The 13821-nt window shown below is 42.4% G+C and overlaps 1 protein-coding gene across 12 annotated transcripts in view; it reads left to right on the forward strand.

Annotated features, from left to right (window-relative positions):
- AFF2 (ALF transcription elongation factor 2) overlaps positions 1–12568 on the forward strand; it is a 386246-nt gene extending 373678 nt beyond the window's left edge. For 7 of the 12 annotated variants that reach the window (XM_083595537.1, XM_083595532.1, XM_083595536.1 and 4 more), the window contains 6 exons: positions 217–405; positions 1003–1074; positions 2422–2515; positions 4248–4297; positions 9055–9269; positions 12034–12568. In XM_083595537.1, coding sequence (XP_083451663.1) covers positions 217–405; positions 1003–1074; positions 2422–2515; positions 4248–4297; positions 9055–9269; positions 12034–12155 — 742 coding nt within the window. In that variant the 3' untranslated portion in view covers positions 12156–12568. The remainder of the gene's footprint in view (positions 1–216; positions 406–1002; positions 1075–2421; positions 2516–4247; positions 4298–9054; positions 9270–12033) is intronic. The other 5 variants (XM_083595543.1, XM_083595539.1, XM_083595540.1 and 2 more) reach the window with 1 other exon arrangement.
- The last annotated feature ends 1253 nt before the right edge of the window (positions 12569–13821 follow it).

The raw sequence follows: 13821 nt of genomic DNA on the forward strand, positions 1-13821 counted from the left end.
TCCCTTGTCTCTTCCTGCTGTCTTCCCTCCCAGCAGACCTTTGGGGGTTCTTTTTTTAATCCATTTTGCTAATTATAGCTATTCAAAGGCTCAGATGCACGCAGATGACATTGATTTGTGAGAATGAGCAACACATCACAGTGACTCAGGATGCCAGAAATACGGCTGCCAAGGCTGTTTAGACTAATTGTATCTTTAAATCCCTTCCTTTTTAAGCGTGCACATCCTCAAAGGATACGAAACCTTAATTTGTCCTGAGCCACCAAGTATGACAGAAGCTGTCGTAAAGCACAAGAAGGGGCAGGGGAGGAAGAAAATGAAGAAAGAAAGTGCTGAACTAAAAGGGTCCTTTATATATGAAGCACATAATGGTGATGACGACAGGGGCGGCAGTGATCCAGTGCGGTAAAAGCAGTGCATTTCTCCTGCACTCCATTACTCCCTTGTAAATGAGACCGCCCGGATACCTTAAAACCTCCTTACGCAACACTGAACTCTATTACTTACTCTAACACAAGTACCTGTGAAATTGTATTAAGGCTCAGAACAATGGTTTTTCTATGATGATTTGATTTTCAGAAGGCTTAAGTGTGCGGAATGTTGCGGGTGGTGAGGAACACTTTCATCAGGGAAGGAGGGGAGGGGGAGAAGGAAAGGAAATTGCCCAACTTTAATATTCGCAAGCCAGGACAGGAAACGGTTGAGCAGCAAGGGCCCCCCTCCTGCAGTTCAGTGTCACAGGTGATGCACTCCACACAGTTGTTTTGTTTGAGAGTGCATTGCCCACATGCTAGTCTCCCTAAGTTTGAAAGCACTTGAGGAGCCTAGACCTGGAAAGATCTCTGCCTTTGAATTCCTAAGGGGATTAGAATACTCCAGGTCTAGGTGGACCAATGGCTTGACTCATTTTTCTCGAAGCATCCTTGCTGACACTCAATATTTCATCCCTCTTCTCCTTTTTCTCCTCCCCCCTCTCCCCCCTTAAATCTCTCTCCACTAAAGGTATGCCTTGAGACTGAAGAACTTCACTTGCTCTACAGCCACAGATGGAGACAAGAAACTGGCAGTTCTATGGTGAGTTGTCTTCCTCAGCCCTGGTTTAGACAACTTAGATATAACAGCAGGGTAGATATTGTTGGGCAGCTGCCGAGGGTCCTCACCCAATGGGAGAGTCCGTGGTCCTTCTCCTTGTTTAGGAACGTGAACAAGGCACGTGAGCAGTGCCCAGGTTCAAAGAAAGGCAACCTCCACTCAACTTGCTCTCCCTCCCCTCCCTCCCTGTGGCCATGGGGAGAGGGACCTGTGGCCCAAGGGTTGCATGTGGCCCTCAACTTGTTTCTCATGTGGCCTCTTACACAATTTCATTCTCTCTGTGTGTATGTGGTTTTTAAACAAATACAAATACAATAACCATCACTTATCCAATAGTACATCTAATGGTGTTTGTTTTATCCATTGACAATAGACATACACTTACACATTCAACATTCAAACATATTACTTAACGTAACCTTTTCACTGAGAATATTGAGCTGTTGCTTCCCCCCCCCCCCCCCGCCTTGAGTCAACAGTCCTTCATAGGGAACAAGGTTCCCACTCTAAGGGAGGTTGAAGACTGGACCCAAAGGGAAAGAGGCAACAAAATGGTGGTGAAGTGACTAGAGTGCTGAGCTATGCTTGGGGAGAGACCTAGGTTCAAATCCTTACTCAGCCATGAAGCTCAATTAGTAGACCTGTTGTGCCCCCACACACACACACATACTCTTCACAGGCTTGTTGTGAGGATAGTCACAAAAGGCCATTTGCACTCCCGAACTCCTTGTAGGAGAGAAAGGACAATATGTAGAGCAAACGATATGTAGAGCAAACGATCCAGCCAAACCCATGCACTTACGCAGCAATAAAACTGCTTACACATTCGCAAAGCTAAGTATGGCTTCACATTGGATGAGAAACTGTGTGTTGAGATTCCTGCATTGCAGGGAGTTGCACCAGATGACCCTGAGTCCCTTCCCACTCTACAATTCTATTGTTCTATGAATCCCCATTTATTGAAATGAGAATTACGCGTGCACTTAACAGCACAATTCCAACATGTCTATTCAAGAGCAAGTGCTGTTGAATTGAGTGGGACTTACTCTCAAGTTAATGGAATTAGGATTGCAACCTCAGTCTCTCCCACTTGTATCAGTTGCACTTCAGACCGATGCACATGTATTTTTCTTGGTTTTACAGATTTGAAGCTCATTAAAATTATTGTGAGATAATTGCAGCTTCACCATGGTAGGGGCAACTGACAGTCTGATGGGGAATGAGGACATATGATTCTGGGTCTGCTTAATTTGGACTGGATTGTGTTTAGTTTGCAATTTCATTAAACAGAAGAAATGTGTTTTTCCCAAAAAAAAAACTTGGACACAGCTACCGATGCTTATCCCTTCTCTACCAGAGAATGTTTAAACTAAAGAGGGAGAATGCTATGAAGTACTCCAGATCTCTTATGGAATACTTTAAGGTAAGTATCAGTTTGTTTCTCTTACTCTGAGTGCCACACAGAAAACCACAGGTTGAGCCATGGTTGACTCTAGATGGGCAACTGGTTTGCACACGGCAACTGCTTATGTAAGCTGACCATGGTGTTTCTGTAAGCATGTGAAAAGCCCCATGTGGTAAATGTCAGCCCATAACAGTATGAGGGGCAATTGCAGCACCTGTGCATGTTACATTTAATATCCTCAGTATTGATATTTATGTTTGTACATTGACAATCCCATATGAATTTTGTGAATTGCAGCATTTACTGGTTTATGTCCCCTCCCCGTTGTAGGACATATTGCTAATGGGCCAATTAAGACATGTGGTTGCATCCACATTGCCTGCTTTATTTGGAATGAAAATTTTCATCCACTTAATTCTTATGGTGTTTTTGAACACTAGCCTGCTTTGAAGTTTTGGCTTTCAGAGCATAAACAACAGTGAGACTTTGGGTTTTGCAGTTCCCACTCCCCTCTCCTACACTAGCATTGCTATGAGGAGAGGTTGGATGCCTGCTTTAAACTGAACTGGAGATACTCTGGTTTTAACAAGCCAGGGTCATAAACCACATCTTCTTCTTGACTTGTTACAATAAATTCTGGAAGTGAATGCTTATTATTTCATCCTCCAGGCTACACCGGGGCGGGGGGAGTGGAGCAGGCAAGCCTGAGAGTAACTTCTTCTCATTCGTGTAGTAGGATTAAACCATGTTTTTTTTCAGCCCCAAGGTGTAGTGAATTTCCCTCACACACACCGAAGCTCATCATAGATTAGCATTGAGGCTGCTTCCTGCAATTGGCCCATCAGTTTTCAGCTTCTTCCTTGCCCTTCTTTCTTTTACTTAAAGTGGCTTTACTTTGATTCTTCCACCTTTAATTAGTTGCAAGTCCTTTGTTAATGGGACTTCCTTCTGACTAAATATTATTGAAGTTAGATATTGTAAGCATGGGCCTATGAGAAATATATGCTAAATTTGATGCTATGTGGAAACATCATTTAAATGTCATTTCCAGCCTCCCTGTAGAATAGCAATCTCTTGGCAATGCTAAAGCTTCCTAGTGTGTAAGCAACCACTGCTGACATAATATATCTGGGCATTCACAGATTTATATGGATTTTTTAATGCTAATTAAATACAGAGTATTCGCTGTAACATGGACACATGCACAGATATTGGCAGCTTGAACCAAAAAAGGCCAGGCCTACCAATATAAGCAGGACCACAGTCTTCAGTGCAAGTTTACGAATATTTTTCAATTATGAGATGCAATTTCTCCTCATTTCAAGTTATCATCCTGAGCTTTTGTGTCCTGATGTAAAGTTTGCTGATTTCCCTTGCAAGGTGAAAAACATCCTTTGCAGAAGGAATTTTAGATAAAGATAATTAAACCACCTTCACAAAAGGTGCTTGATTTATTCTGGAGTTGTGGTATATAGCATCTTTCGTTGACTTTTATCATCCTAGTTAGAGCCCACTAATTATCCAACCTGCGGGTTTCCCCCTCACCCTTTATTTTTAGTTTAAAAGGGATTATTATGCTGGTATGGTTAGATATATATATATAACCTTCTGCTTTGCTACTGAAGTAGGTAATGCCTTCCTTTGCGCTGATCAATATTAATGCAATGTAAATCTCCCTTTGTGTCTGCTACTGAGTGAACAAAGACCTGTTTCTTTCTCTCTTTTTCCCCCAAACTTGTTTTTCTTACAGAATTGTTCCAAAGTTTCACAGGCCCCTTCTCCCTGGGGAGGCAATGGAAAGTGAGTATTCTCTCTTTGTGGAAATGACCATTTAAATGGGATAGAGGGGTGAGGGTTTTATTCAATGATGAAGATAATTAGTTATATTACGATGAAATGTTGCATGAGTTAGTTTGGCATGCAGAACAAGGAGAAACCTTGTGTGGATTGATCGATCCCACTCTCTTCATCAGCGCGGTTTTTAAAGCCAAATGAGGAACATAAAAAGAGCTGTTAATCGAGTAGGAAGTATCATGGTGTTCCAGGATGCCAAAATAGTTAATCTCCAGGGCAATGATTCCAGCCCCGGCCCCTCCCCCCCCAAAAAAAGATTTGTTCAGTAATGAAAGGCCAATGAATATTTCATTGATAAATGGTAAGTGCTGTTTAATAAAACTGGAAGCATAATAGTGGTGAATACATGAATGCACTTATTCAACTGATTAACTGGACCCTTATATTAACACTAAAGCAGCTTTATTTTATTTAATAAAATTTATACACATCTAAATTGAGGGTGGTTTGTTTTGTTTTTTTAACAAAGTGGTTTACCAAAAAGATAAAACAATTTTTAAAAGACAACAATAATTTAAGATTTTTTAAAAGTTAAAGTAACAGTAGACGTAAAAACAGATTAAAACTTGCATCAACATTCTAAATAACTGGGTAGACCTGTCTAAACAGAAATGGTTTTAGCAGGTACCAGAAGGAGTACAGTGATGGCGCCCACCTGATATCAATAGGTGGCAAGTTCCAAAGTGTCAGTGCTGCCACACTAAACAAATTATTTCTTTCAGCAAATTGGCTGGGTGGGCACATGCAGAGTAAGGTGATCCTACAAGTAAAGTGGTCTCAAACTTGTTAAGGGCTTTATATACCAACAGTAGCCGACTGAACTTTGTGTGGTAACAAATCTGCAACCAATATAGTATCAATCAGGCTTGCATTTCTAACTCATGCACATGCTGTGGACCAGGCCTGTGTACCTTGAGACCCACCAAACTGAACTGAACCAATAGCCCATCAGGTGTTGCCAACCAGGAGCTCAATAAAACCTTCTTTTCTGTTGTCCAGCTGCGACGGAAACGGGAAGAGTTGTCACTAACCAGCCTTGTTGATTCCTTGCCATTTGATTTCGTGAGTCACAGGTTGCTCAGGGCAGGTGATGCTTGTGAACAGAAAGGAGAACTAATATATGATGTGAATTGGTTGTTATTTTTCAGTCATTGATGGGCTGGTCTTCTGATATGAAAGATTTTCCTTGTTCCTAGTTAAGCAGAGTAGCATCCAACTAGGGGTGTAGCAGAAGACACAGTAGAGAAGGACCACAGCTAAGTGGTCTGGGGCCACAGAGGGTTGAAGACCCATTATTATTTCTGCATTTGACATCAAAGGGGTGTTGTTTAGACCCTGCATGCTCCAAAGCTAAGCATTTAGGAACATTTAAAACACAGGGGGGCTTCCATTTCAAGAGAATGGTGTGCAAGTTCTGTTACGTAGAATGCAACTTTACGGAACACACAATTTAAATCACTCAAGATATTGGAGCACTCCAAATAATTTGCCCATGTACGTGCACAGAAAATAACAGACCTACCTGAAAGGCAACACACTGAGATCTGCATTGATGGTTGCAATGTAACCCATATATATATATATATATATATATATATATATATATATATAATTGAATAATCTTAGAAAGTTGTCTAATCTAAAAGGAGTGTGGCTGTAACTGTAATGACATGACCCTGAACTTCTGAATTTGCCACTAGACCATGGGTGTAGCCAGGATTTTTGTTGGGGACGGCAAGACTTTTTGGGGGGCAGAACCAACGTGGTTGGTCAGTTAAGTATTCCTATTGTTGGGGTGGCAGCTGCCCCCTGCCCTTGGCTACGCCCATGCACTAGACAACTGCAGCTAAGTGTTAGCACATATGCTTTGTTTGCAGATGATTCCCCAGAAGGTTGCTTAGCTCATTTGATAGCACATGAGACTGTTTATCTCAGGGTTGTGGGTCCCGCATTGGGCAAAAGGATTCCTGCATTGGAGGGAATTGGACTAGATGTCCCTTGGGGTCCCTTTCTACTCAAGGTTTCTATGATTCTTAGGGAATGTGGTCCCTATGCTGGAAAGGTTCTCCACACCTGTCAAAGAGAAATGTGGGGATTGTAATTCTATGAAGGGGGAGCGGTAAAGAATTCTAACCAGAAATTCTCAATATCTGCACCAAATTCCAAGTCATTTTGGGGAAAACCATGACAATAAAACCTACTATATCTAAATCAAAGCAAACAATAAACAGTAGACAGTATTGAAGTCATGGCTGTGTTGCACAGGTGTTTGGGATTTTGCATATGCCCCAAAATGTTTACGTTTAGGGTGTTAATTGTATTCCCAGAAACCAGAATTTATTGAGCTCTCTTTGAGTGCACAACACTGCAAGGGCAGGCCCCACAGTGGGGCTTTCAGCTGGCAGATGTTTCCTAATTGCTGGTGTTAGAATTAGAAGAAAATCCATATGAGAGCATTAGCTTAGCTCTAAGTAGGTAACTTAAAGCACAGCTTCTTGTAAAACACTGCCCAGATGAATCGGTGCCAAATAGAAACAAGCCGCCACAGAAGTTCTTAAGGGCATCTATAGAAGTATTTTTAGTTGTGCTTACCCCAGTGCTCTTTAGGGACATAGGAAGCTGCCTTATGCTGAGTCAGACCATGGTTCTTCCAGCTCAGTATTGTCTATATACTGACTGGCATTTGCTCTGCAGGATTTTGGGCAAGAGACTCTCCCAGCACTATCTGGAAATACAGGGGACTGAACTTGGGAACTTAGGTTTGCAAAGCAGATGCTCTTCCACCGAGCTATGGCCCTTCCTGTATAGGGAGCTTTCCAAAATGGTGCATTGTTTACTATGCAGAGGGGCTGGATTTTGTAGCAAATAGTCCTAGTTCATTCCACCAAATACTTTGATAGTAAGCCAATAATGCACATTGAGTGTTTTCTAACAGCAGGTTGGAAAATCATTGCAGCTAGGAAATATATTTATTTCTGCTGTTCCCTGCAAAATGGCGGCAGTTACTACCTACTCCCCCAACACACACACACACACACCCCACAACACACACACATTTTTCCTGCAACCTTAATGCAAAATCTATACCCAGTTTGTTTAATTCTAGGTAAGCTAAAGTTGCAACTGGGGTACCGTCCCTACAAAAATGAAGCAAAATTGTTTCTCATTGTGTATAAATAACTTTAGAACTGTCCATTTGCAACATTATACAATAATGTTAGTGCATTGCTAGGATAATTTCTAAAAATATAATACTAATAATACTATCAGCTTATACAGCAGCTTTGAGAGGTAAGCTGTGGCTTTGGGGAGATGCACTATTTTTTTAATATTACGAATAGACAAATACTAACAGTGGTGTTGCGGGTGGGGGAACCAGCAGATTAATTGTCAAACGTTGTAATGATGTTAATAAGATATGCAAATTAGCCACAGTCTTACAGCTCATGATGAGTTTATGTTGGGAATCTTGGGAGTTGTATGGCTTGATTAACTTGCTTCTTTCTTAACTGAGCAATCTGAAAAATAGTGTTCATAGCATGAATAGGGTTTTTTAAAAAGTAAATGTATGTATATTGTTGTTTTCAGTCAACCCCAGTTACCAAAATTCTCTCCTTGGAACTTTGCCTGAAATCCTTCAGCCCTCCAGAAGTTGTCTGACTACAACACCCATCATCCCTGACCATCAGCCATGTCGGCTGAGGCTGAAGGGACTTGGAGTCCCACAACATAGGAAGGGTCAAAAGTTCCCTGTCCTTGCAATAGCTGGGCAAGATGGACAAATTTAGTCTTATGTCAGCTTCTGCCATGTCTTATCCCAATGAATGCTTGAAATTGTAGTCTGGTGAGGTGCTTAGCATTCTCTGTTACAAACAAGCAGGGGAGGGAATGGGTGTTAAGACCATAGCCCAGCTGAGTTGAAAGAGTCCAGCTTCCATTCCTTACAACAGGAAGAATCTGCAGCTAAAGGCTTTTTTGCATTCTGCCTTTCCTTTGCTGTTGGTTTCATGCTAGAGTGCTAAGCAAAAAGTGGGGAAGCCCCCACTGCTTTCATTGGGGCGGGGGAGGAAGAAATCTTCTTCCCTGAGGTTCCCATGGCAACAAGGCAAATTCATATTTGGTCACAGAGATTGTACAGACCATCGCTGGTGGCACATATTCCTTGATCTGTGCTGTGAATTGCCTTGTTCAGCTGGCTGGCCGGCATCCTGCGAGGGCCTTGGCATATGTTTCCTTCAAAGGGCTGGAGGCGCATCCATTCACCTCCAGCCCCTTTCATAAAGCTTCTTACAGGTGTGATCCAATATACCTCTCTGGTGAATGTTTGATTCTCCTCCACTTCTTAATTCCAGTGGTGGCTGGTTCTCTCCTGAGACTGATGGGGACAGAAGGGTGGGAGCCTAACAGTAGGTAGTGCCAGAGCCAGTAATTATGTCCACATCCTCCTTCCTGCTGAGTTCTACAAGGGGCAGCACTGAAAACTAAGGAGGGGGAAGCTGATAGCCAAGGCCACTCCCTTTTCAAGGAAGAAGGCAGGCAAGTTTCAAGTGGCTGAAGGCAGACTGATGGGACAGAGGTGCCTCATTTGTTTCAAAAGACCAGCTTGCACTACCTAACACAAAGCGTTTCAGCAAACTCTGCCCAAGTCAACATCTAGGAAATTTCCCATAAGGTGGAACCTCATTCTCTTTCCCTTTTCCCAGGAGCACAGGAACACCATCTCCCGTGTCTCTGAGCCCATCACCCATTGGCTCAGTTGGGAATGCCACGGGTGCTTCAGGATCCTCCTCGTCAGGGAACGTAAGCATTCCCCAGCGCATCCACCAAATGGCAGCCAGCCACGTCAACATCACCAACAACATCCTGCGAAGCTATGAGCACTGGGACATGGCTGACAAGCTGGCAAGAGAAAACAAAGGTGCCTCACACTGTTTCCATGCTTTCTCTGATCTAAAGAATGTGAATGTCTCTGGTGGTAGTTGCTTATTACATTCTTTCCCAAGGCCCTATATGCAGGAACCACAGAAAGTCCACTTCCCTTTCTATTGTTTAAATGAAAGGATATTTCTAGTCCTCACGAGAACCAGTTCCAAGTTTGGGGGGGCTGTAGAAAAGGAACCATCTGGTGGGCTCCCTACCTATTTCTATTTAATATGTTTCTGTAAAGGTAGCTTGCAACTTATGCACAGGTAACCTGCTCACGTTCAGCTTTACACACAGCAAAAAAAATCTTAAAAAATTAAAAGGGGGTGGATGTCGGAGGGGGGAGAGACTTTGGCACTCTCACGCACCATTGAATCCAGTGTGTTTTGACTATACACAATCTTGACTTTACTCGCTGTATCCAGAACATAACCCCTACTTAAGCTAAGAGTTGCCTGTACCACCTTTCAAGAATGTTGTGCAGGTGACCATACTCAAAGTAGACCCACTGAAAGAAATGGACTTAAGTAAGCCCAGGGCTTTCTATCAGCCAGAACTGAGCACCTCTCAGGTGGGCACCATTGACATTATAAGAGAACAAGGGGAACATTTGTGGTGAGCTCTGGCACCTTTTTCCATAAAAATAACACTGAGTAAGTCCATTGATTTCAACAGACTGAGTATGACTAAAGTTGGTTAACCATAATTGGTGCTCTATACATTTATTTTGTAGTAGGGAACAAAATGCAAGAGTGACATTTGAAGGACTCTTCTGACAAACATAATTAGGCACAGCTGAGCTGTGTGAATGCTGAGTTCCAAGTACCGACAAGTGGGAGCTGAGCAAATGAGGTCCACATTTGAGACTGTGAATGATATCTCAGCTTTGGCCTTTTCCAGCTTGCTTAAAAGTCAATTGGGGGGGGGGGGCGGACATACATTGCATCTACAACACTAATGGTGTTCATGTGGAGCTGCCTCTTATGACAAATTTGCTGAAAGCCAGGTCGTTCTGTTTGCCTTGAGTCCATGACTCATCTAGTGGATTCAGATTAAAGCAGACTCTTCACCGTTGTTGACACTGACAAGCGTAGGTGAGGGGGGGAAATGGATGGCTGGTGCTTCTTTGAAGGGAGCTGCAGGAGCATGACTGATGTTTGGACTTGGAAAGCAGCAACCAACTGTAACTCAGTGATAGAGCACAACCTTTGCCTAAAGAAGGTCCCAGGTTCACTCTCTTATAGGGAAGGTGGATCAGCCAATTTCAGCTTCTCGTTTTTTCTAATTTTAGTATTTGGTCTGCCACATTTCCACAGCAGCTTGCAATATATTTATTTTTTAAAGTCATTGCTGCAATTCACCTGCATTTCAGGGCACATATTTTTGCAAGCTCTGTGTGTGTGTGTGTGTGTGTGTGTGTGTGCGCGTGCGTGCGTGCATGCGTGCGTGCGTCTGTGTGTGGCAAAAGGTGGGAGTCAACCCAGGTTACACCTTGTAACCATTCATACATTGGCTGTGGTTTACCATGTTGTGTCATTCAAACCAGGTTGGAAATGGTTCAGACAACTTTGGAATGATAACAAATCACGATGGGTAGTTCTGCATTTTTGAGACTCCCTAAAAACCGATAGAATTTATTTGTGCCAGTAAACTAATGTAGATTCCCAGTGCATCTGTGCTAGTGTTCCTCAACTTGGTTCCCTCAAGATATTTTGACTGGGGCTGATGGGAACAGCATTCCAAAGCATCTGAAAGGCATCTGGTTGAGGAAGGCTGACATGCTAAGAGGGGCAGCGGCTGGGGAAGAGGGGCAAGCGCTTACCTGGTCTCCTGCCAAAGGCATCACAGCAGCTTACCTGGAGGGAGAGGTGACAGGAGATTGGCACAGAATAAACGCACAGACAACAGAGCTGGCTTGGTTCCACTGGTGCATTTGCACCAGTCTGTAGTGGCTGAACCAAGAGGCAAGCAAAGAGCAGCCACACCCTCCCACTGTGCTAAGTAAAGCAACATGAGATTGCATATATGCTTACACGTGGTGATTCGAATGGCAAGTCAGAAATGAGGGGAGGAATGTGAGAATCACAACTTCCTAGTCAACTGCATAACTTGTTTTACCTTTTATTTGTTCCCTTGGTACTATTATTTATGTATGTATGTATTTATTTATTTATTTGTTGTTGTTGTTATATATTGGTTGTACATACGTTTTTGTTTTCTACCTCATGCTCTGAATGTTAAAAGATCACCAGGTTCTCTTCCCCCACAAGCAATTTTGCTTGGAATTGGGTCAAAGCAGCTCAGGTGCTTAGCCAGTAGAGAGAAACCATAACCAGCTATTATTATTCCTAAAGTAAGTGCAGAAATAATAAGCTGCTGAAAATCCCAAATTGCATATTTTGTAACAAGCCACCTTTGTTACTCTAATAAGCCCCATCTTTTGACTCCTTAAAAGTGTAGCCCACTCAGTTCTGCAAATCATGACTGATACACTGGAAAAAAGCATTGATACTAGCCTACACAGAGAAGACCCATTAAAGTTAATGGACACAGCTAACATTGGTGTGTGTGTTGTTGTTGTTGTTTTGTTTTGTTATGGATTTTGTATTCTCCTTCTGTATTATGTTGTAAACTGCCCTGTGATCTTTGGAGGAAGGGTAGTATACAGATTTAATAAATAATCATAATACTTTGTGAATGCATTTGTTCAGTTATCCAAGATAGGAGTCCACTTCCTTATTTTTGTTTTTATTTTGCAGAGTTCTTCACAGAGCTGGACTTGGTGATAGCTCCATTATCGCAACACAGCAGTATGACCCACCTGGTCCGTTACGTTCGGCAAGGACTCCATTGGCTTCGCATTGAAGCACACTTGTCGTAGTCACTGCCATCCTGTCCATCACAGCTCCATCCTGTTACCTCCACCGGCACACAGGTGATCACCGATGGAAAGCCACTCTTTTCTGGGACTGTATTCATAGAGATTTTTTTCTTTTTTGCCTTTTTTGCCTTCTTTAAAACAAAACAAAATTATCTGTTAGAAGTGGAATTCACTATAAATTGAAAATATAGATGCTGAGCAGGGTATTTGTTTGTTCTGGTTTAATCAGTATGGATTCTTCCTCTTTTTTATTATTATTTTTGCCTTGCATCTCTTGAATTCTGCCACTCTTGCCTTCCATAACGTGCTTTATGGAATGGGCAGTTCCCTGCAGTATTGCACTTTGTTGAAGATATATACATTTTTGTGAAAATGTCTTGAATCTAAACAAAAATAAACGTGTAGCAGTTCAACCCATGCAATTCAGTATTTCCCTTTGGATGCAGACTGAGAGCTGTTCAGTTTAGTCCTGGTTCCAGTTTTCGGCCAAAAGTCATTGCTAAAATCAATCCTCAAGAACCAAAACATGAAATGCCTTATACAGAGTTACACACACACACACACACACACACACACACACACACACAATAAGATCACAATGGGCTTAGGGAGATATTTCTATTAATGCCCAAGCAATTATGTTTACTTGATTTGAAATTTTAACATTGCAACACGATGCAGGTTTAACATCCATTTTAGACTATGCAATTATATTTTGAACTGAAGGGTATCTGGCTGCCTGTATGGCTTATCTAGATACCATGAATTGGAGAGGGGGGGCGTCTGGGAGGAACTGGATGTATGGCTTCCTACCTGAGCCATTTATTTCTCCACCAGCCTATAGGATGACCAAGGATCGATATGAGTGCATACTTTGGGCTGCTGCTGGGACAAGGTTATGGAGAAGGGGACCAGTGGAATGTATGGGTTCCACCGTGATAGGCTTACATGCAAGCCTTTAGAGACAAGCATGATGACATCATTGCTCTCTGCAGTGGTGGCTGGTGCCCATGAGGACTGGTAGGGAGGTACAGGGACAGAGCCAGAAGCATTGACAGACAATTCCCATCCCAGGAACTGGCTAAAAGTAAGAAGGGAGGCAAGTGGGAGTTGGTCAAGGACAGATTGAGGTTCATGGAGCAGTTTCCCTTTCAATCCTAATTGTCCAGCTTCTACGGCCTATCTTGATACTGGCTTCTAAGGCTAGTGGGCTGGCTCACTGTGATGCCATGCTCAGCAAACCTCCTCATCTACTTGCCAGCTCGCCACCCTAGCATCTGTTTTCAGTACCAGAGCTATAGACTGGGAAATAAGCAGTAAGAAGAACTGAATTTCTCCTGGGTACCTGCAGAATGTTCTTCCTTTACTAGTAGATAACTACAGAGATTCATACATACACATGGAGTAGAGGGAAGAGGGTTTCAAGTTCAGAGGGTGACTTTTTCCAGACAGACCGATGTTAAATCTTTGTCCACAAATTAAACAGGGCTCACAAGTGTCACAAATTTGGACCAATGTGTTCCATATCACTTCAGAACAAAGTAACATAATTTAATTTTTTGTTAACTGCCTTGAGGGTTTTAAAATTAAATAATAAAAATATAAATAAAATTATCATCCCCTAAATAATTCATTTCCACTCTTTTTCAACATTGATTTTAATCAA

This window comes from Podarcis filfolensis, assembly GCF_964270895.1.
Source record: "Podarcis filfolensis genome assembly, chromosome: Z".
Classification (NCBI taxonomy): domain Eukaryota; kingdom Metazoa; phylum Chordata; class Lepidosauria; order Squamata; family Lacertidae; genus Podarcis; species Podarcis filfolensis.